The 20,434-nt window shown below is 31.5% G+C and overlaps 2 protein-coding genes across 2 annotated transcripts in view; one reads left to right on the forward strand and one right to left on the reverse strand.

Annotated features, from left to right (window-relative positions):
- Positions 1-5,457, reverse strand: part of LOC115890360 (insulin-like growth factor-binding protein complex acid labile subunit) — an 11,455-nt gene extending 5,998 nt beyond the window's left edge. The window contains exon 1 of the mRNA XM_030910565.1: positions 5,342-5,457. The gene's annotated coding sequence lies outside the window, so the exon portion shown is untranslated. The remainder of the gene's footprint in view (positions 1-5,341) is intronic.
- Positions 5,304-20,422, forward strand: LOC115890358 (myogenesis-regulating glycosidase-like). The gene is made up of 14 exons (XM_030910562.1): positions 5,304-5,437; positions 8,377-8,505; positions 8,566-8,760; positions 8,823-8,946; positions 9,086-9,221; positions 10,262-10,337; positions 10,779-10,945; positions 11,236-11,392; positions 14,104-14,291; positions 15,027-15,133; positions 15,188-15,307; positions 18,556-18,700; positions 18,819-18,981; positions 20,174-20,422. The coding sequence occupies exons 1-14, from the start codon at positions 5,425-5,427 to the stop codon at positions 20,356-20,358; spliced, it is 1,905 nt and encodes a 634-aa protein (XP_030766422.1). The 5' UTR covers positions 5,304-5,424; the 3' UTR covers positions 20,359-20,422.
- Positions 20,423-20,434: the final 12 nt, after the last annotated feature.

A 20,434-nucleotide genomic window follows, 5' to 3' on the forward strand; every position in this document is an offset into this window, starting at 1 on the left:
TGTATTTTAAAAATATTCAACAACAACAACAAACAACGCTTTATTGTACAAAAAGCCAAAACAGCTTCATCGACAAAGCACTCACAAACAACAAAATCACAAAAAAAAATTCAAACAACAAAAAATACACAATACAAATAATACAATTCAAAAAAATTTAAGCCTTTAAAATTACAAAAAGAATATACATGGACAATTTTAGAACAGTGCGCAGTAAATAGATATAATTTTAGAGTTACAAAATATTAAATACTTGACCTTTGACCAGTGTGTGAGATGATCAAAATTTTAAAATTCAAAATTGTTCATAATTAAACATCAACAAAAAAGTCGTTTACCGCATATAGGGCCCTCTCCAGTAGGTATGATTTTAGAGCTTTGCGAAATGCGGGAAAGAATGAAAGCGACTTGATATTCAAAGGCAGATGATTGTACATTTTTTTGGCATTGTACAGTATTGAACCTTTAACTAGTTCTGAGCTCGGGGTTGGCAGATAAAGATCGTACTCTGCATTCCTAAGTGGATAGTTATCAAATGGCCTTTCAGGAATAGCAGATATGTGCTTGCGGATTAAGCAAACGGATTCAAAAATGAATAAAGAAGGAAGAGTCAGTATTTTCAAATTTTTAAAGAAATTCTGGCAGTGAGTTCTACTGTTCAGTCCCAATAAATATCGAACTGCTCTCTTTTGAAGTCTGAAAACACGATCAAATTTTGTTGCGCAGCAAGTACCCCAGAATGGAAGGGCATAACAAAGATGTGACTCAAAAAGGGCTTAATAGGCTATTCTAGAGGTTGAGAAATTAAGTTCCTTAGAAACTGATCTTAGCGCAAAACAGGCAGCGCTTAGTTTCTTTGAGAGAGCTTCGATGTGAAAGTCCCATTTTAACGAGTTGTCTACAAGTTCTAAGAACTTCACAGAGTCCACGACGTCAATAGTGGTGTTATTAAGTACAAAAGGTTGTATAGTACTTTTATATAACAAAACTTTAGTTTTTGATAGGTTGGGGCATAGGAGATTAGAATCGTACCAAGACTTAATGGTGCGTAAGTCGCTGGATATAGTATCATATAGTGCCGCAACATCTGGGCCGCTCCAAATGATACTATATAGTAGGTATCGTCCGCAAAGAGGCAAATTTTACCGCTAATGTCTAGATTTGCAATGTCGTTGATAAACACCAGAAACAAAATAGGGTCAAGTACTGAACCCTGAGGGACACCACATTCTATAGGCTTACAAGAAGACATAGACGTATCAATCCTCACAAGCTGCCTTCTGTTGCCAAGATATGACTTAAGCCATTCGAGCGGCACTCCCCTGAAACCATAGTATTGCAATTTGTTAATTAAGATATTATGATTTACACAATCGAAAGCCTTAGAGAAATCACAGAAAATTGTAGCTGTAGAGTGATGGTTATTCAGGCTAGAGTATACATTATTAAAAAGGTCGAACATAGCATCATTTGTGCAACTGTTACTTATAGAAATCCAAATTGATGGGTAGTAAGTATTTTATATTTAAGGAGAAAAGATAGAAACCTTTTTTTAACCAATCTTTCAATGATCTTAGATAATGTGGGCAGGAGTGCAATTGGGCGATATTTCGAAGCTTCATCTTTATCACCTCCTTTATACAGAGGAATAATTATTCTTATATACATATACACTGTGCCACATATAGCATAAAAATTATTCTCATAGCTTTAAGGATACACAAAAAATAAAATAATTTATTAAAAGATATCGTTTAAATCACAACTATGTTGTTACAATTGCTTTTTTACACTCGTTTCGTACCCAAACCGTACCATCTGGACACGATAACGAATGGACCAGTCTATTAATCTGTGGTCCACCTGGAACGCCCCACTGGATAATCTTCTTATACGGATTCTGGCTCTTTATAAATTCTTCGTACGAAACCATTTTTATAGTTGAAGAATTGGAACACATTGATGTCATTAAATGGAGCAAAATCAAAACAGCTACTGAGTTCATTGGCGTCATGGTGTGTTAATTCTAAAAGAAAAAAAAGTTTGTTATTCTTAATTTATCAAAATAGGGTCCTGGATTTTACCTAGGAGTAACTAACTAGTTGGGAAGTTTAAATATTTATATAGTGTCTATATAAGGTATATAATAGTTATATAGTTATCTAACATATAATCCACTTATATATCCAATTATCTAACCCACAATAGTTATATAGTATCTAACATATAATATTATACACACACCGGAAAAATCTAGGGATATCATTTTATTAAAGTTAAAAATAAATATTTTGAATAAACAACCACATATTTGTAGGCCGATTCTTTCTACTTCGATTGAAACGAAGTAGTCACACTAGTTATTTCTAAATTTGGGATATTTGCAGAAGTGTTTGTGCATTTTTTGTCAAATGTATAAAAAGCACCTAGCATCAATTGTTCGAATTTAACCTGTACTGGCTATGTTTTTGTGATAACTAGCCAGAATTCATTCAAATAAGTCTGTTTAGTATTAAACAACATTATGGAGCGTTAACAGAGACGAAATGCTAAGGGCCATGGGTATGCTTGAAGCTGGAATGCGCCAAATCGACGTAGCTAGAGCATTAAATACAACGCAAAGTGTAATATCGTGATTAAGTGCATGCTACCGTGAAAGTGGTGATGTTGCTGAAAGGCACACAAGGCGACATCGCATTACTACCCCTCAGCAAGATCATTTTTTACAATTAAATGCTCGACGCCGACCGACTCTTACAGCACCAGAGCTTAGTTTAATTCTCCAGGAAACACATAATGTAACCGTTAGTCCTGACACTGTTCGCAATAGATTAAGAGAGGTCAACTTAAGAAGCAGACGCCCCTGGAGTGCTCAACCCTTAACGAGAGGAAATCGAGAGGTACGATATTTGTGGGCTCAAGATCATGTTCAGTGGTCGAATGAACAATGGGCCAATGTTCTCTTCGCGGATGAGTCACGCTTTGGAATTCATCCGGATTCGAGAAGGCTTTGGGTATGGAGAGAACCGGGAAATCTTATTCGGTTGGATCATGTTCAGGAAGTGCACCTTTATCAAGGTGGAACAGTTATGGTCTGGGGAGGAGTCCAGTTAGGCCGAAAAACCGATCTCGTTTCTCTTGAAAGGTTTCTAATAGGAATCACATATCGTGATTTAATTCTTGAGCCTGTCGTGTTACCATATGCCAATGATTTTGGGAGAAACTTCATTCTCATGAATGACAATGCACGGCCTCATACAGCCAGAGTGGTAAGTGAGTTTATCAATGCTCATCAATTAAACATCTTACACTGACCGGCACAATCTCCTGACCTCAACCCCATCGAGCACGTATGAGACGCGGTCCAAAGAAGAAATTTGAGACTGGGTATGCCTCGTGAAACTTGTAGGGATCTGGTCCGGGCCGTGAATGCAGCGTGGCAGGCTGTACCTCAAGAAGAGATCGACAACCTGATCATGAGCATGGATAGACGATGTAGGGCTGTAATGAACAGTAGAGGAGGCTATACCATTTATTAAGTGAAAATGGTTTTATCTTTTTTTTAATTCACAGTTTAGAATAAAAAAAAAAAAGTGTGTATTTTTTTGAGTTCAATAAAAATCAAGGTAAATTTGAAAAATTCGGTAAATTTCGCATTTTTATTTCCAATACGTCCTGTATATGTCCTAAACTGTTTGTTTATTTTAATTTTATTATATCAGAAATGCAAATAATAAAATTACTGACGATGGCTGGATAAAATTCTAATATCCCTAGACTTTTCCGGTGTGTGTATATGCAAAATATCAATATACAAGGTGTTCCAGTCTGAGCGTGCATTTGAAATTTCTAGAGAACTACAACATCTAGATCGGAGACTTTTTGCACATTATTGTTTCAAAACGAGTTCTATCGATTAAAAATATTTTCAATATGGCACTTCCGGAAATACCGGAAGATGACAGCAACTTTCTTATTTTAAATGGGCACCCCCATTTTTTATTACATAGTTAAATTCTCTGTAAAATTTTATGAATTTTGATATTAAACACTCTATACCTAATATAAACTGTTTTCGAAAAAAAAAATATTTAAAATTTTTGGAGGAAAAAACTGCCTGTCAAAAAAATCAGTATAGCCTAAATGACAGATTTAGTGATTACCACAGCCACTGTGGCATAAAGTGAAGACATGTGGGTATCTATTTCAAAATTTAAATTGTACAAGAATCTAACCTACAAACAAACCAAGAAGAAACTTATCATTTTCCTTTTTTTTGTTCTAGAAATTAAATTTTCGACCAAAAATATCATGAAAAACTAGTTTACGAAATACATTCTAAAAGTATTTTGCGCTATCAACAAACTAAATAAACAATAATAATATTACCTACCTTATTAAGAAACAATCTATCCAAAATTATCAGTCACAGTAAACACTTGTCGAAGAGATAATACACAAACAAATCAATAGTTATTAACAAAGTAAACAAAATATCTATTAGACTCAAGACAGAAAAAATTAAAATTGCTAATGTATACCATTTTATATGCTAATTTCGAATAATATAATAAGTATTTCTGATGAAGAACATGACGAAACTATTACTTGTTTTGTTTAAATTCACTCGAGCCTGATTAAAAGTTGTATTGATAAGGTTGATAATGACAATAAAAATCGATATAATTGTTGACAAATAAAATGTAGTTATCGAATTTTTAGATTAAAATTTTAATTTAATGTTTTGAAAACGCAACAAAATACCGCATGATCGAGAAAAAAAAGCGTCAAAGACGGCTGGAGAATGAGTATTGATGATAATTTTAGCAAAAGTTGTCAAAAATTAACTCTATAAAATGTATTTTTTTAAGCTTTTTATGAAGCTTATGGTCAAATATAATTTGTATATTTTCCGCCAACTACGAGTAGATTATTACAGCATAATAAATTGTGTGCGCCAAAAAAACATTTTTTGCAAGTCAGCTTCGGAAAAATGTTTGATATGCCCTCTAACGGACAAAGGTAGCACTTTTGTATAGAGATAAATTGTGTCCAATGAACGTATTTTAATTCCAAAAATATGTAGTAGTTCCATGTCCACGGAATATTGAGCACCCTGTATGAAAACGTCATTGATTATGATCTCAAAAATTATTGAAATTACACAGCAAAAATAGCACTCAAAATCTGATTTCCGTTTCTTAGAATATGAACAAACAATTATTGTTATTAAGATAAATTAAGTTACATAAAAATATATTATATATTCTTTTAAAAAAATGTATATGTCAATAGTCAACATTCAAACCTATACCTATATTATGTATTTGATTAGATATACCTACTGAAGTGGATTATTTACTACAGCTTAAATCAGTGTTTCTTAAATTCTGATTTCAGGTGTTTGTGGTTACAGTTCCTAAAATGATTTCTTTGGGTAAGTTCTTTATTCATTTATCATTATTGCTCTTTGATCTTTTGATATATTTAGCTTTGCTCTTTGCTTGGTCTTACAACGACTGTATCCAACATATTAATAAAACTACCATAACACTATCTGCAAACTTGTGATAAAAGGAGATAAAATTTAAAGAAAATAAAGTAAAAAATTATAAAGCAAGATCGGCAGCTTAGATTTTGTAATTTTTAAATAAATAAATTAATAAATAGTACAGGGTGAGTCAACGATAAAGTCCATTATCTCATTTATTTCGATGTCAAATATAAACTTTATAAAAAAGGATAAGATGCACATTTTAAAATTATTATTTATTAGAGTATACAGAGTGCTTTTAAACAGTGTGGCGGATATAACATATGTTTTTTTAAATGCAACACCCTATTTTTTATTTAATTTTAAGGTTTTGCCGTAAAATTCTATAACTTTTTATATACAGGGTTGTTCACCACATACGACACGGAGTATTGTAGCTAAACGATTAGATTTTTACAAATTGTAAGTTTTGGGTTCGTTGAAGGACTATTAGAGCTACAATTTAAAAATATTTTTACAAGATACAGAGTGTCCCAAATAAATAAAAAATATCAAAGTTGTATTTTTTTAAATGAAACACCCTGTATATTATTACATTTTTAGTTTCTACGATTAAAATAAAGGTAAATTTGATAAAGGTTTATTACACTTAAACCTTACCGTTTTTGAAATATTTTCAATTTTGTGAAATTGAAGTCAAAATTTTAAGACTTCATTTCTCCAAGGGTGTCAAAGTTTTTAATACTAAATATTTACTGAAGTTTATTTATTGATCAGTTATTGTGTTGCAATAATAAAAATTATACTACCTTATACAGAGTGTCTAAAATTTTATTTTAAATAATTACTAGCTTTAAACGGCAATAACTTGTTTAATTTAAATGGAACACCCTGTATATTTTATGAGAGTCAGATGCACAATTTAATTGTCTATCAAATTGTATTATACCTTTTTTTACCTATAGCTTCAAGTTTCCGTAGAAAATGCATTTTCTTGTAATTTTAATTCATTTATCAATATACCCATGGAATACTGGCATTTTAGATTATTTTTTATAATATTGTTGATATAGTTTGTTGATATAGTTTGTTTATTTCATTAAAAAATAAAAAAAACTGTTTAAATATTTCTTAAAGAGGACCAATTAATATGATTCCAGTATTCAAACTACATTAATTGACTGTTTGCCTTGATTAATAATAATTGCTCCAAAAACTAAAAAACTGAATTTTTTATGTGTATTAAACAGTGTGGTAAAAAGTAACACCTTAGAAATGATATTTCGTTTTTTGACAAATGCTTATTTGTAACAACAGAGACATTCATTTTTATAACTTATTATTATATTGATTTCTGATTCAAATCCACATTTATTTAGAATAATTTATTCACGAACATAATTAAGTATGTAATTAATTAGTATTTGGGCGGAAATAATGGTAGTATATTTAATTAATGGTATACTTTTTTATGAAGATTTTGAATGAAAAATTTACTTTTTGCATACAAATGGGCTAGTAATATTATCATTTTGTTTAAAACCATAATATTACTAGCCCGTAGATTTTGTACATTTGTTGCTTTAAAAACAATCTAAAATGTCAATATTCCATGGGTATATTGATAAATGAGGTCTAAATTATAAGAACATGCATTTTCTACGAAAACTTGAAGGGATAGGTAGAAAGTGGTATAATGCAATTTGATAGACAATTAAATTATGCATCTGATTCTCCTAAAATATACAGGGCGTTCCATTTAAATTAAACAAGTTATTGCCGTTTAAAGCTAGTAATTATTTAAAATAAAATTTTAGACACTCTGTATAAGGTAGTATAATTTTTATTATTGCAACACAATAACTGATCAATAAATAAACTTCAGTAAATATTTAGTATTAAAAACTTTGATACCCTTGGAGAAATGAAGCCTTAAAATTTTCACTGTAATTTCACAAAATTGAAAATATTTCAAAAACGGTAAGGTTTAAGTGTGATATACCTTAATAAAATTTACCTTTGTTTCAATCGTAGAATCTAAAAATAGAATAATATACAGGGTGTCCATTTAAAAAAATACGACCAAATATATGTGGTCCATTTAAAAAAATACAACTATACGATTTTTTATTTGTTTGGGACACTCTGTATCTTGTAAAAATATTTTTAAATTGTAGCTCTAATAGTCCTTCAACGAACCCAAAACTTACAATTTGTAAAAATCTAATCGTTTAGCTACAATACTCCGTGTCGTATGTGGTGAACAACCCTGTATAATGTTATACGTTTAAAATTAATAGTTTTTGAAATAATTGAATTTGTTTAAACAAATGTTAGATTTTAGTGTAGTAAAAAATTGTCTGCATAATATTAATTAGACTAATACCAGCTTACCGGTTGCGTCTCAAAAATAGCTCACCCCTATAACTTTTTTATTTTTTGAGATACAAAAACGAGAGTATATGACACAAATTATGATTGATTGACGTATTCAATTGTTTTTGGTCACTTCCTGTTTCACCGGAAATGACTACAACTTTTGATTTTTAAATGGCACCCTCGGTATTTTTTTACTTTATTCGATAGAAAATGACACTGTCTTTGGCACTGTAAATAGGATGACATATTATATGTCAACTTTTGACATTGATATGGTTTATTTGAAATTCTAATATGCTGATTATAACAACAATTTGACTCGAAATGCCAAGTGTGTGGTACCAAATTATTGCATAATATTAATTATACTAATACAGTATATAGCAATATAAATTACAAACAAAAAAGCATTCCATAGTCCATAGTAATCATTATTCAAAAAAAAATCTGTCAAAAAAATAAAAATTTATTTTCAAGCGATATCTTACTATCTTCTTTTCTAGCATCACGGATTGCTATTTTCTCAGTAATTCTTGCCAACACCCATGCAGCATTACTGAAAGACTCCTCAGGAAGAGTTCATTTAGAATACGATGTAGTAGATGATGGACTGGACATTATTTTAAAAAGAGGTAAAGTAAATCTTACTCAATAAACACAAAATTAAATTTATTTTTTTACATTTTCTTTAGATAACGAAATTAAAGTAACAGGAAAACTACTGAAAGGAAAAAACTTAAAACATCTGACATGCTTAGGACAAGAATCCTGTTCCTTGAATGACGTAGAACATTTTTCAATTAAAGCTTTGGAAAACGGATTTAACATTTCCTGGGTATCGAAAGATCCCTTAAGGGTTGCTGAGAACTGTTTTCAGTTGAATTCCAGTAAGTTTTGAACAATTTTTCAAAAATTCTTCTTCGTTATATTATGTTGTATACTTTTCAAGATACAACAAATTGGTATGGAGGTCCAGAGAGGTACAACCAATCATGGCCCTTGGAAAAAATGCAAATATCTAACGAGGAACCTTACATTATAAAAAAAACCGACAATTTTGCAGTTGCTGAAAGGTTTATTTATGATAACTTTAATTTAAAACCTACATTTCATAAATATCTGATAGGTTAAGAAATAAAAAAAAAACTAGTCTCTAATCTAAAACATATTGTTTTGCATAAATTTATATGTTTAACCCAAACTTTCTTTTAGATACTGGTTAAGTTCCCAAGGATTTTTTATATATCTCGACGAGAAGGTTCCACTATGGGTTGATCAGAACCATAATTATGATGACACAGTTTGTTTTAAAGCCGAAGCAGTTGACCCATATGTTAATAGAAATGAGGTATACCATGCTGGCAACTGTTACTTTTGGGTCTCTTGCGGCGTTGCCGGTACGCCTTTCCCTATCAAGTAAAGTAAAATGACGATTGCAAACCGCTTATTTTTAAAAGTTTTTTTTCGAAAAGATAACTAGATAAAATCATTAGATATGTTTCTGAGCATCTGAAATGGAATTATGAGGATATAGTTATGATCTCCATTTTTTTACAAGGAGAAAACATCAATAATCGTGATAATTTGAAAACTCAACTTTTTAACACATAACACGCCATAACCTAAGAACTTAAGAACCACTTTAGATATTGAAACTTTTTGTTATTTTGAAGATCGGATCTTTTACAATATGTTTAAATAAGAAAACTTCGATAAGGTTTTTTTTCTCCATTCAAAAATTTAAAACAATTCATCCATTTACTTTTAGTGCATAGCAATTTTCAGCAATTTTATTTATAAAGATTTTCACATACTTCAGTGAAGAAAATATAGCAGGTATATTAAGAAAGTTTCGAAAAAACTACAATCAATTATTTCTAACAGATTTCGAGACATCGATTTTTGAATTCATAATTCTAATAGCGCGACCACTGTCGAACACCAACTCAATTCCACTTATTTTTACCAAAAATGCAAGTGTTTCTAACTTGCACTTAAAAATTTTCAAGCTGTAGGGAAAATTACGACTCGTTGATAAATAAACAAAAAAAGTTTCACGAGACGTAATGAAATCGTGAAGCTGAACGCATGATGTACACCTCTGCCTAGAACTTTAAGTACTGACAGAAGTACTGATTAGGTCGACCCGGTCGACTGCGACAAATCTGCTATATCTTCTTCCACGTCTCTTAGCAATGTGCGCAGTTTCTCGGTTTATTTCAAACTTTTGGCAACGTGTTTGATGTTCTCTCTTTGTTCAGTACATTATAAACGCATTGTACTCTTCTTACATACAGGAATCTCGACCCAAGACTAACCTTTACCAGCCCTTTGTATATCAAAATTAAGGACATTTTTACGTATATTGATATTGATGATCTTTTTTAGTCTGTTTTGTCATATGCTGTGATGGTATATGACAATGCCAAAGAAGCACATTTGAAGGCAGTGAACAATTATTTAGGTAAATATTTTTATATTTAGTACCTACTGTCAGTTCTTGCGGTTTTGGTCGACTACTATAAATAGTAGAAGAAAATATTGTCAAGACTTAAATAGATGTCAACTTCGGTCTATATCAAATTGAGAAAAATAAAATATAATTTTAGTAAACCAATTTGATATAGTTCCAAGTTAACTTCTATTTAAGTCTTCTAATATGCAAGACTACTTATTAATTTATTAACCAAGGTGCTCTTGGTCTTCGTCTTGCGTCTTTTTTACTCATCACTAATAAGGAATATCATTTAGAAGGAGAAATACATAGCATCTTCTAAATGTGTTATAAATTATATTCTTCTAAATAAAATTCTTATTAAAATATAAAACGAATATCGTGATGATAACGACCAAACATATGCATAAATAAAATTATTAGACAGAGCTAAATAATATGGACTTTTAGGGAAGCCCACTGGTCATCCAAATGACAAAATGATTGCTGAACCAATATGGACGACATGGGCTAAATACAAGAAGCCTATTACTGACGCGATTGTTCTGACATTTGCTCAGGATATCAGAAATCATGGATATGATGGAGGTCAATTGGAAATAGATGACGATTGGGAAGTAAGTCAAGTTAAATATAAGCATAACGTCAGTATATTCTTAATAAAATAGTGATAACCAAAGGAAATACACCAATAAGTATAAACACCAATAACATGTAAATAATTACCTTTTTTATTAAATTTAAAATGATATTTTAAAATACCTTATGGCGTGGATAAAATGCTTCCTGAAACACTTATACAGGCTGTTCCAAAAAACATGTGCCATCTCTCGTGGGGAGATTCCTGGCTATTTGAAACACCCTGTATTATTTAACCATTATTTTCTACCACACATTATTTGTTTAGGTATGCTACGGAGCTCAAACGTTCAAACACGACATGTTTGGCAACATTAGCAACACTGTAAAATCCTTAAAAGACGACAATTGGAGGGTTACACTCTGGGTACATCCTTTTGTAGACGACACTTGCCAGAACAATTCGAATTATGGAAAAGAACACGGTACGTAAGTCGAAATTCACAAATATATCCTATAAAGTCCTTCGTGTACAGGGTGTGTCAAATTGGACGCTTTTAAACGGAAACACCCTTTTTATTAGTATCTTTACCTATAGTTATCATCAGAAAACTTGATTTTTTATTTGGGACACCCCTTATATTTTTAATTAACTGAAAAGGACTTAAAATTACCTTTCCAAAAATATAGCACGTTTAATATTTTGTTACAGTCCCTTTCGAACTACAGAATTTTTAAAAGTTTTCCCTTATTGATGATCTGCCTCTAATGGAACTCAAAACATATTTTCCAGCAAGACGAGACACCGCCTCAGAACGCTGAAGTTATCAGCAAATTTTTGCAGCCAATTTCGAGAATAACTGAATACCTAACCAAGATCCCAGCCGTTGGCCGGAAGAATAAAGGTTCTTATTTTTAAATTGCCCGTATAATCTAGACAAGAATTAGAAGTATTTAGCGGTTGTGCGAGGTTGTCTTTCACTTCTACTGAGTTAATGAATTCCGCGAGAAATGTTCAAAAACGGTCTCGTCTGTTCATAACAGAAGACGATCGACATCTGTAGCAAAATCTACCTAATCTATCTAAAATGTCTTGGTTTGTTATTAATCTTTATTATTATTAGATATACACACACTGGAAAAATCTAGGGATATCATTTTATTAAAGTTAAAAATAAATGTTTTGAATAAACAATCACATATTTGTAGGCCGATTCTTTCTACTTCGATTGAAACGAAGTAGTCACACTAGTTATTTCTAAATTTGGGATATTTGCAGAAGTGTTGCATTGTGTGCATTTTTTGTCGAATGTATAAAAAGCACCTAGCATCAATTGTTCGAATCTAACCTGTACTGGCTATGTTTTTATGATAACTGATAAAAATTCATTAAAATAACTCTGTTTAGTATTAAACGACATTATGGAGCGTAGACATCTTAACAGAGACGAAATGCTAAGGGCCACGGGTATGCTCGAAGCTGGAATGCGCCAAATCGACGTAGCTAGAGCATTAAATACAACGCAAAGTGTAATACCGCGATTAAGTGCACGCTACAGTGAAAGTGATGATGTTGCTGAAAGGCACACAGGGCGACATCGCATTACTACCCCTCAGCAAGATCATTTTTTACAATTAAATGCTCGACGCCGACCGACTCTTACAGTACCAGAGCTTAGTTTAATTCTCCAGGAAACACATAATGTAACCGTTAGTCCTGACACTGTTCGCAATAGATTAAGAGAGGTTAACTTAAGAAGCAGACGCCCCTGGAGAGTTCAACCCTTAACGAGAGGAAATCGAGAGGTACGATATTTGTGGGTTCAAGATCATGTTCAGTGGTCGAATGAACAATGGGCCAATGTTCTCTTCACGGATGAGTCACGCTTTGGAATTCATCCGGATTCGAGAAGGCTCAGGGTATGAAAATCTTATTCGGTTGGATCATGTTCAGGAAGTGCACCCTTATCAAGGTGGAACAGTTATGGTCTGGGGAGGCAGTTAGGCCGAAAAACCGATCTCGTTTTTCTTGAAAGGTTTCTAACAGGAATCACATATCGTGATTTAATTCTTGAGCCTGTCGTGTTACCATATGCCAATGATTTTGGGAGAAACTTCATTCTCATGAATGACAATGCACCGCCTCATACAGCCAGAGTGGTAAGTGAGTTTATCAATGCTCATCAATTAAACATCTTACCTTGGCCGGCACAATCTCCTGACCTCAACCCCATCGAGCACGTATGGGAAGCGGTCCAAAGAAGAATTTTGAGAATGGGTATGCCTCGTGAAACTCGTAGGGATCTGGTTCGGGCAGTGAATGCAGCGTGGCAGGCTGTACCTCAAAAAGAGATCGACAACCTGATCAGGAACATGGAGAGACGATGTAGGGCTGTAATGAACAGTAGAGGAGGCCATACCCTTTATTAAGTAAAAATGGGTTTATCTTTTTTTTTTAATTCACAGTTTAGAATAAAAAAATGTGTGTATATTTTTGATTTCAATAAAAATCAAGATAAATTTGAAAAAATTGGTAAATTTCGCATTTTTATTTCCAACACGTCCTGTAAACTATTTGTTTATTTTAATTTTATTATATCAGAAATACAAATAATAAAATTACTGACGATGGCTGGATAAAATTTTAATATCCCTAGACTTTTCCGGTGTGTGTAGTTTAAATGTGTTGATGTTATTAAATATAGTTTAAATTATTAGAAAATTCCGCATCTCTCATTGCAAACATTATTTTCGTTTTAATTGCTGCTCACAGCTTTTTGCATTACAGCCGGCGCCATTCAAAACCTACTTATTCAAAGTTGGTGAATGTTTAAAGATTGAAGAGAAATCGAGCAAAATATCAAGTATGCAATATTTTTGGAAAGGTAATTTTAAATTCTTTTCAAGAAATTAAAAATATACTGGGTATACCATATAAAAAATCAAATTTTCTGTAAAAAAATTATACTTAAACCATTAAATTCTACGTAAAAAGGTGCTTTGGAAATGTTTTCATAAAAATAAAAAAAATTCGTAGCAAAAAAGTTACAGCGATTTGTTAAAATTGCACATTTTTGAAAAACACCGAAACGGTAACAGATATCGATTTGCGGTTTTCTCCATATTTTTTGCCACAGGGTCTAACTGTCTTTATGTTTTTTTTGTAACATAATTAGTGTGAAAAGATTATTTCTAGATTATTTTGCCAAAAATATATCTGGACAGACCCTGGCAATATGGTGGAATAGTGACAACTCGCATCAAATCGACTTCACCAATTCCGAAGCAGCCCAGTGGTGGGTGGACAGAGTGAAAAAATTGCAGGAGAATCCAGGGATTGACAGTTTCAAGTTTGACGCGGGAGAGTCTAATTTTGTCAATCAGGTAATAAGACGCCACTTGTCTTGGTCTTGCCGTAAGTCTCTTGGGGTATTGCATTTTTTAAAGGATTTTTACTTTCTGCATAGAAAATCTTTAAATAAATAGTATTTTTAGTAATTTAATGCAAACAAAACTTTCTAAATTGTTTAAAGGTACTTTAATTTTGGAAGATGTTCGTAAAACATTTAATTACCAGTTCATTAAAAAAAGTATACCATTAATATTGCCCAAATTATATTTTATTCTCTCATAGTATATGTCTATTCAATTTTTTTATTATGTAAAGAGCACTTTGTTTACTCACTTGTTTCGTCCAACTGCTTGAATCCATTTTTGCTTTTGATCAAATCGGTGTGAGAAACTATGAAGCTATAAAATGTTGTTTCGGGAGAGTTGAATATCTATAATATAATAATAGAATAATATAGAATAGTATATAATAATATATACTTAAATATTATGACAAAACAACCATTTCAATATTATTTTAATGCGAACAACATGACGGCGTGAAATACATACTTATAATTTCTTATTTCCGCCGTTGAAGCGCTGCGGTCGCAATTTATTGAAATCAACTGAAATGCCCCAAACCTATAAACCTGAGAAAAAATGCAAGACAGCGAGAGCAAGAGTCCAGCATGCTTGGTCTTGATCTTGCAGGTCAAAGGCTGGTCTGCACAAGAAGCAAGACAAAGAACAGTCTCGCTCATCACTAACTGCTCATGATTTTTGCAGCCCCCCGACTTTAAAGATGTGTACCTTGCTCCGAATATTCTTACAACAAAGTACATCGAAACTTGTAATCAGTTCGGGTCCTTGATTGAAGTCAGATCGGCTTACAGGTAAAACAGAATACCTAACAAAAAGCTTTTACTACTTGAAATAAATCGTTTTAGGACCCAAAAGCATCCACACTTCGTCAGAATGCAGGACAAGGACTCAACCTGGGGTTTGGATAATGGACTGGCCAGTCTGATCACAACTTTGTTACAAATGAACATGAACGGCTATGGAATGTAAGATAACAATAAGAATAATCAATATTTCCTCCATTCCTGCTTTAATTCAACGTTATAGCATAGTTACATCACTCTGTTATCAGACAGATACTAAAACTAAAACTTCATTTAAATTTGCCAGGTTTAACGAGCATCTTCAAGGAATCATTTAAAATGAAAAAATGATAATTATAGAATTATCAATCAAAAACTGTTAAAATTATCACAGATTATACAGATTATAAACTTTGTTTTTTCTTTATTGTTTTTCGTGGTTCCAATTTTCGGAATCGGGCACTAGTTAGGTTACTAGTTTGCGCACTGCCGTTCTTTAAAAGATCAGCCCGGGGGCGGACTTTTGTTTACTTCATCAGCTGTACATACTTAGATATTGGGTTAGATTCCGTTTCATATTTTGTCGGTTGATTTTTGGTTTTAACTCTATGATTTTTGGTATTATTTATTATTGTAGTGCAAAAAACTAATTATTTTGGTGTTTAAGTGACATAAACTACTACCAGATTTATGGTCACTCTCGGTTTCGCATAAAAAAATGGAAAATTGAAAAAAGTACACGTTGTGTAAGTGATTTAACCTAAAAGTGCCCATACATTTTTTACTCATCGTGATACAACGATGTGTTTTTAAGACTTTAACAATTCATCAATAAAGCTTAAGTGGAGTGTGTTTTTGGTGCTATGCCTCATCTTTGTTGTGTTCCTGGTGGAAAGGATAGTTATACTAAGCAGCCTAAAGTGTCCGGAAGAGCAAGAAAAGTGGGTACGAGTTATAAATCAAGAGAATTCTATTTAAAATATCTTTAATAAATTTAAAAATAATATTCTCCCATGATGGTATTAATGAAAACTGGACAATTATGTTTATTTTATTCATATTGTGGAATCTCCACTCCAAGTGTTGTTGGTTCAGCTTCGATAGATTCAAACACGTAAGTAGGTATTATGATCTAGTGAAAAATAAAGAATATGTGTATTAAAGATCATGAAAAAGATTATTATTTTGAGTTCAAATTTTAAAAAAGATTTTTCTAAAGACAAGACTGATACAGTTTAAAAGAAGAATGTATTTTTTTTTGATAATATATAATGTATGTCAAGCACACATTTGTTCAGTAATTTTTAATGAATAGTGTTGATTATTTATAATACCAAATTAATATCAAATATTTAAGTGATGGCTGAATACAATATGAATAAAATAACAATAAAATTGATATATTTGCATAATACAAAATTAAGTTTTAAAAATAAAGGTGTTACTAAAAATACTAAGAAATTCATATTTCTTTGTTTTAATTGGTCTAATGTTATTTACATTTTACGTAAGAATTATACCGTATCATCGAAAAAAATCGGCGTCTAGTTGGCTTGGAAATGAACATTGATGACATTCCCTAAATAACTGTACACATAAAATAATTAACTAGAATTTTACAATCTTGGAAAATTTGATATTCTTGAACCTTGTTTCTAAATATTCTAAATGTTTTGATTTTCTTGGGATTTAGGTTCGGGAAAAACGCTGATTAAGTTTTCATTTGGCTTTTCATTATTTTTATTTGGTTTAAAAAAAAACGTTTCGGCTAACATTATAGCCTTCATCAGTGTTGTGTCATATGAAAAAAATAGTGTCGAATATTACATATAAAATATTCACACCACACACATAATGTTTACTGCGTACTCCATAGTCAATGTAGATAATTTTAGTGTTAAGAATAATAATTTAAAAAAATATGTGGTCATCTTTTGATAAGTTTATATTAGTTTATTAATTGCAGTAAACATTATGAGGTGTGAATTATATTGTATATGTAATTTTTTGGATTATATTCGACACTATTTTCTCATATGACACAACACTGATGAAGGCTATAGTTAGCCGAAACGTTTTTTTAAATCAAATAAAAATAATGAAAACCCAAATGAAAACTTAAATCAGCGTTTTTCCCGAACCTAAAAATCCCAAGAAAATCAAAAATTTTAGAATAATTTTACTTATAAAATGCCAGCGATCTTCATTTCATACCCATCGCTGACGCCTTTTTTTAGATAATATTGTATTATTTGTAAATATAATTTTTCGAACATTGATACTTGCAAAATATACATATAAATTTTGTGAATGCAAATAATAATACATCACTATTAGTAGATATTGAATGTTTTTTGTTAAATTAGATCGATTTTCAAACCCCAAAATTTAAAATATATTTACATTTTACTCATTATCTTATGTACCTATACATTATTTGTACATTGTAAAACATTTGCTGCATTTGTATGGTTCATAGTTTATTTGCCAAAGTATTTATTACTATAAATAGGTATATATGTTGTAGTTATTAACTGTATATTATGTATATTTCATGTAAACTATATCATTTTTAAAATACAAACCAAAAATCTGAGGAATAATTATGTTTTCCATGTATTCTACAACATTCAAACATATTTATTAATCCGTTATATCTAACTAGCGTGACGTCATAAATCTCTCCCGTAGGCTGATCTTTTAATAGAAGGCACTGGTTTCCGCACATAGCAAGCCCACTTATGGCCTGTAAAATTGTGCACAGCGCCTGACCGGCACAGTTATTAGAGAGATATCATAAAACCGAATAGAGTCATGCAGTATTTACGCGTACCTTATCATGGTTACGATATGCGCGAGTCAATTTTTAACGCAACACCCGCTAATAACGTTTATGCAATTCCTCAACATCTTCTGGGCAACAGAGCATGCCTCGTCGTCTCACTGCTTGCATTGAGGCTCGAGGAGGCAATACAGACTATTAGTTGTGAGAAATAATTAAAATTGTTTTCAATATTTTCTGTTTAAAATGAAATTTGTTTTTGTTAATTTTTTTTTTAATTTTCATTATGAAATAAAATTATAATAAGCGTGTAGTAAGCCAATATGTCCAAAAATATAAAAAGAATTATATTAGGTCCAAAATAAAATAAAAATATCGTTATATACAATAATTTTGGCCATGTGTGTATGTGAGACAAGATATTTTTTCCAAATAGTAAATACCGAGATATGGATTTTTCTTTATAATAATAATTAAAAAATAGAAAACTGAAAGACGGATTGGACTACTTCTTAAAATTAAGAGCTCATACTTGGATATAATTTTTTTGAGGTGTCTACCAACCTTTTTTTCAGAGTATACAGCGAAAAAAATAGTAGATTTTTTTACCCTTTTTGTGTATATCATTCATGATCATATTTTTGTTTAGGGTATTGCCCGACATGATTGGTGGCAATGGATATAATGGAAATGTACCAACAGGAGAACTTATCGTAAGATGGACACAAGCCAACGCTTTCATGCCTTCCATGCAGTTCAGTTACCTACCGTGGGACTATGATACACAAGTTGATGTAAGTTGTTCAAAAAGTAGTCAAACTTTGAAATATCGAAAAATTTTGTTAAATCTCGCATAGAGGTTAAAGAAAATTGCATATTATTATCTCAGATTTATTTTACTTGTTTTTTTAGTTTGATATTGAAGGCATTGTGAAGGAATACGTCCAAATGCATGCTGAATATTCTCCAAGAATTATAGCAGCAATGAACCAAAGTATCGAGAATGGTACTCCAGTAAATCCTCCAATCTGGTGGCTGGATCCCACTGATCAAGTTGCCTTAGGAATATCTGACGGTAAACAAGCTGGCTTTTAAATAACAGTAAATTTGATTATCTTCTTAAACAAATATTTCTTAACGACGTAAATTTGTACAGGGTGGGTCAAATTGGACGCTTTTAAAGAGAAAAAAGAAAAAAAGAAACACCCTTTTCTATAGAGATAGACGAAAACTAATATCGGTGTCTGGAGCTCAATTTTTATCAAAAACATGATGGTGAAAACCGCACATCAATATCTATTACTGTTTCGGAATTACGGGGCGTTTTTCAAAAAGGTGCATTTTTAACAAATCGCTGTAACTTTTTTGCTGTAGAAAATTTTGTATTTTTATGAAAACATTTCCAAAGCACCTTTTTACGTAGAATTTAATGGTTTAAGTATATTTTTTTAAATTAATAATTTTATTAGTATCTTTACCTATAGTTATCAACAGAAAAATTTTATATATGGGACACCCAGTATATTTTTAATTCATTGAAAATAATTTAAAATTACCTTTCCAAAAATTTAGCACTTGATATTTTGCTCGATTCCTCTTCGAGATATAGATTGTATAAAAATTCGCCCACTTTGAATAAGTAGCTGTGAGCAGCAATTAAAACAATTATAATATTTGCAATGAGAGATGCAGAATTGTATAACAATGCATAGGATTAGATCCATAAGCACTAAGTCCGGCCGCCTGGACGGCTACCGAATGGTGTCTTGGTTGGCTATTCAATTATTCCCAAAATTAACTGCAAAAATTTGCTGATAACTGCAGCGTTCTGAGGCGATGCCTCGTCTTGCTGGAAAAATATGTTTTCAAGTTCCATTAGGAGCAGATCATCAAAAAGGGGTCCAAAGCCTAGTAGTTAAAAGCGGCGAACTTTTAAAAATTCTGTATTTCGAAGAAGATTATAACAAAATATTAAGTGTGCTATATTTTTGGAAAGGTAATTTTAAGTTCCTTTCAATTAATTAAAAATATACAGGGGTGTGTGTAAAAAAATATATATTTAAACCATTAAATTCTACGTGAAAAGGTGCTTTGGAAATGTTCATAAAAATACAAAATTTTCCATAGCAAAAAAGTTACAGCGATTTGTTAAAAATGCACTTTTTTACTAATATTAGTATTCGTCTATCTCCTATAGAAAAGGGTGTTTCCTTTTAAAAGCGTCCAATTTGGCCCACCCTGTACATTCATTTGCAATATAATTTCAGAGTATCTTCTTGGAGAGGAAATATTAGTAGCTCCAGTGATTGAAGAAGGAGCAATTTCAAGAGATGTATATTTACCTACAGGGCAGTGGAAGGATGGTAACACTGGAACAGTTATTCAAGGACCTACGACTTTGAAGAATTACAGTGCACCCATTAAAGTATTACCGTGGTTTATTAAAGTTTGAAATTTTTGTTAGTTAAGTTATATAATAATTTGTAAATAAAGTGTTATTTTTTTGAATTAGATAATTATTTTGTTTA

Source organism: Sitophilus oryzae, unplaced genomic scaffold (assembly GCF_002938485.1).
Source record: "Sitophilus oryzae breed Bouriz unplaced genomic scaffold, Soryzae_2.0 scaffold_863_pilon_pilon, whole genome shotgun sequence".
NCBI lineage: Eukaryota > Metazoa > Arthropoda > Insecta > Coleoptera > Curculionidae > Sitophilus > Sitophilus oryzae.

What these genes read in the sequence shown, in the direction of transcription:
- LOC115890358 (XM_030910562.1), top strand. An exon ending in GAATTATGGAAAAGAACACG is followed by an intron (nt 11,393 to 14,103) that starts GTACGTAAGTCG and finishes GATTATTTCTAG; the next exon opens with ATTATTTTGCCAAAAATATA. An exon ending in TGCCTTAGGAATATCTGACG is followed by an intron (nt 18,982 to 20,173) that starts GTAAACAAGCTG and finishes ATATAATTTCAG; the next exon opens with AGTATCTTCTTGGAGAGGAA.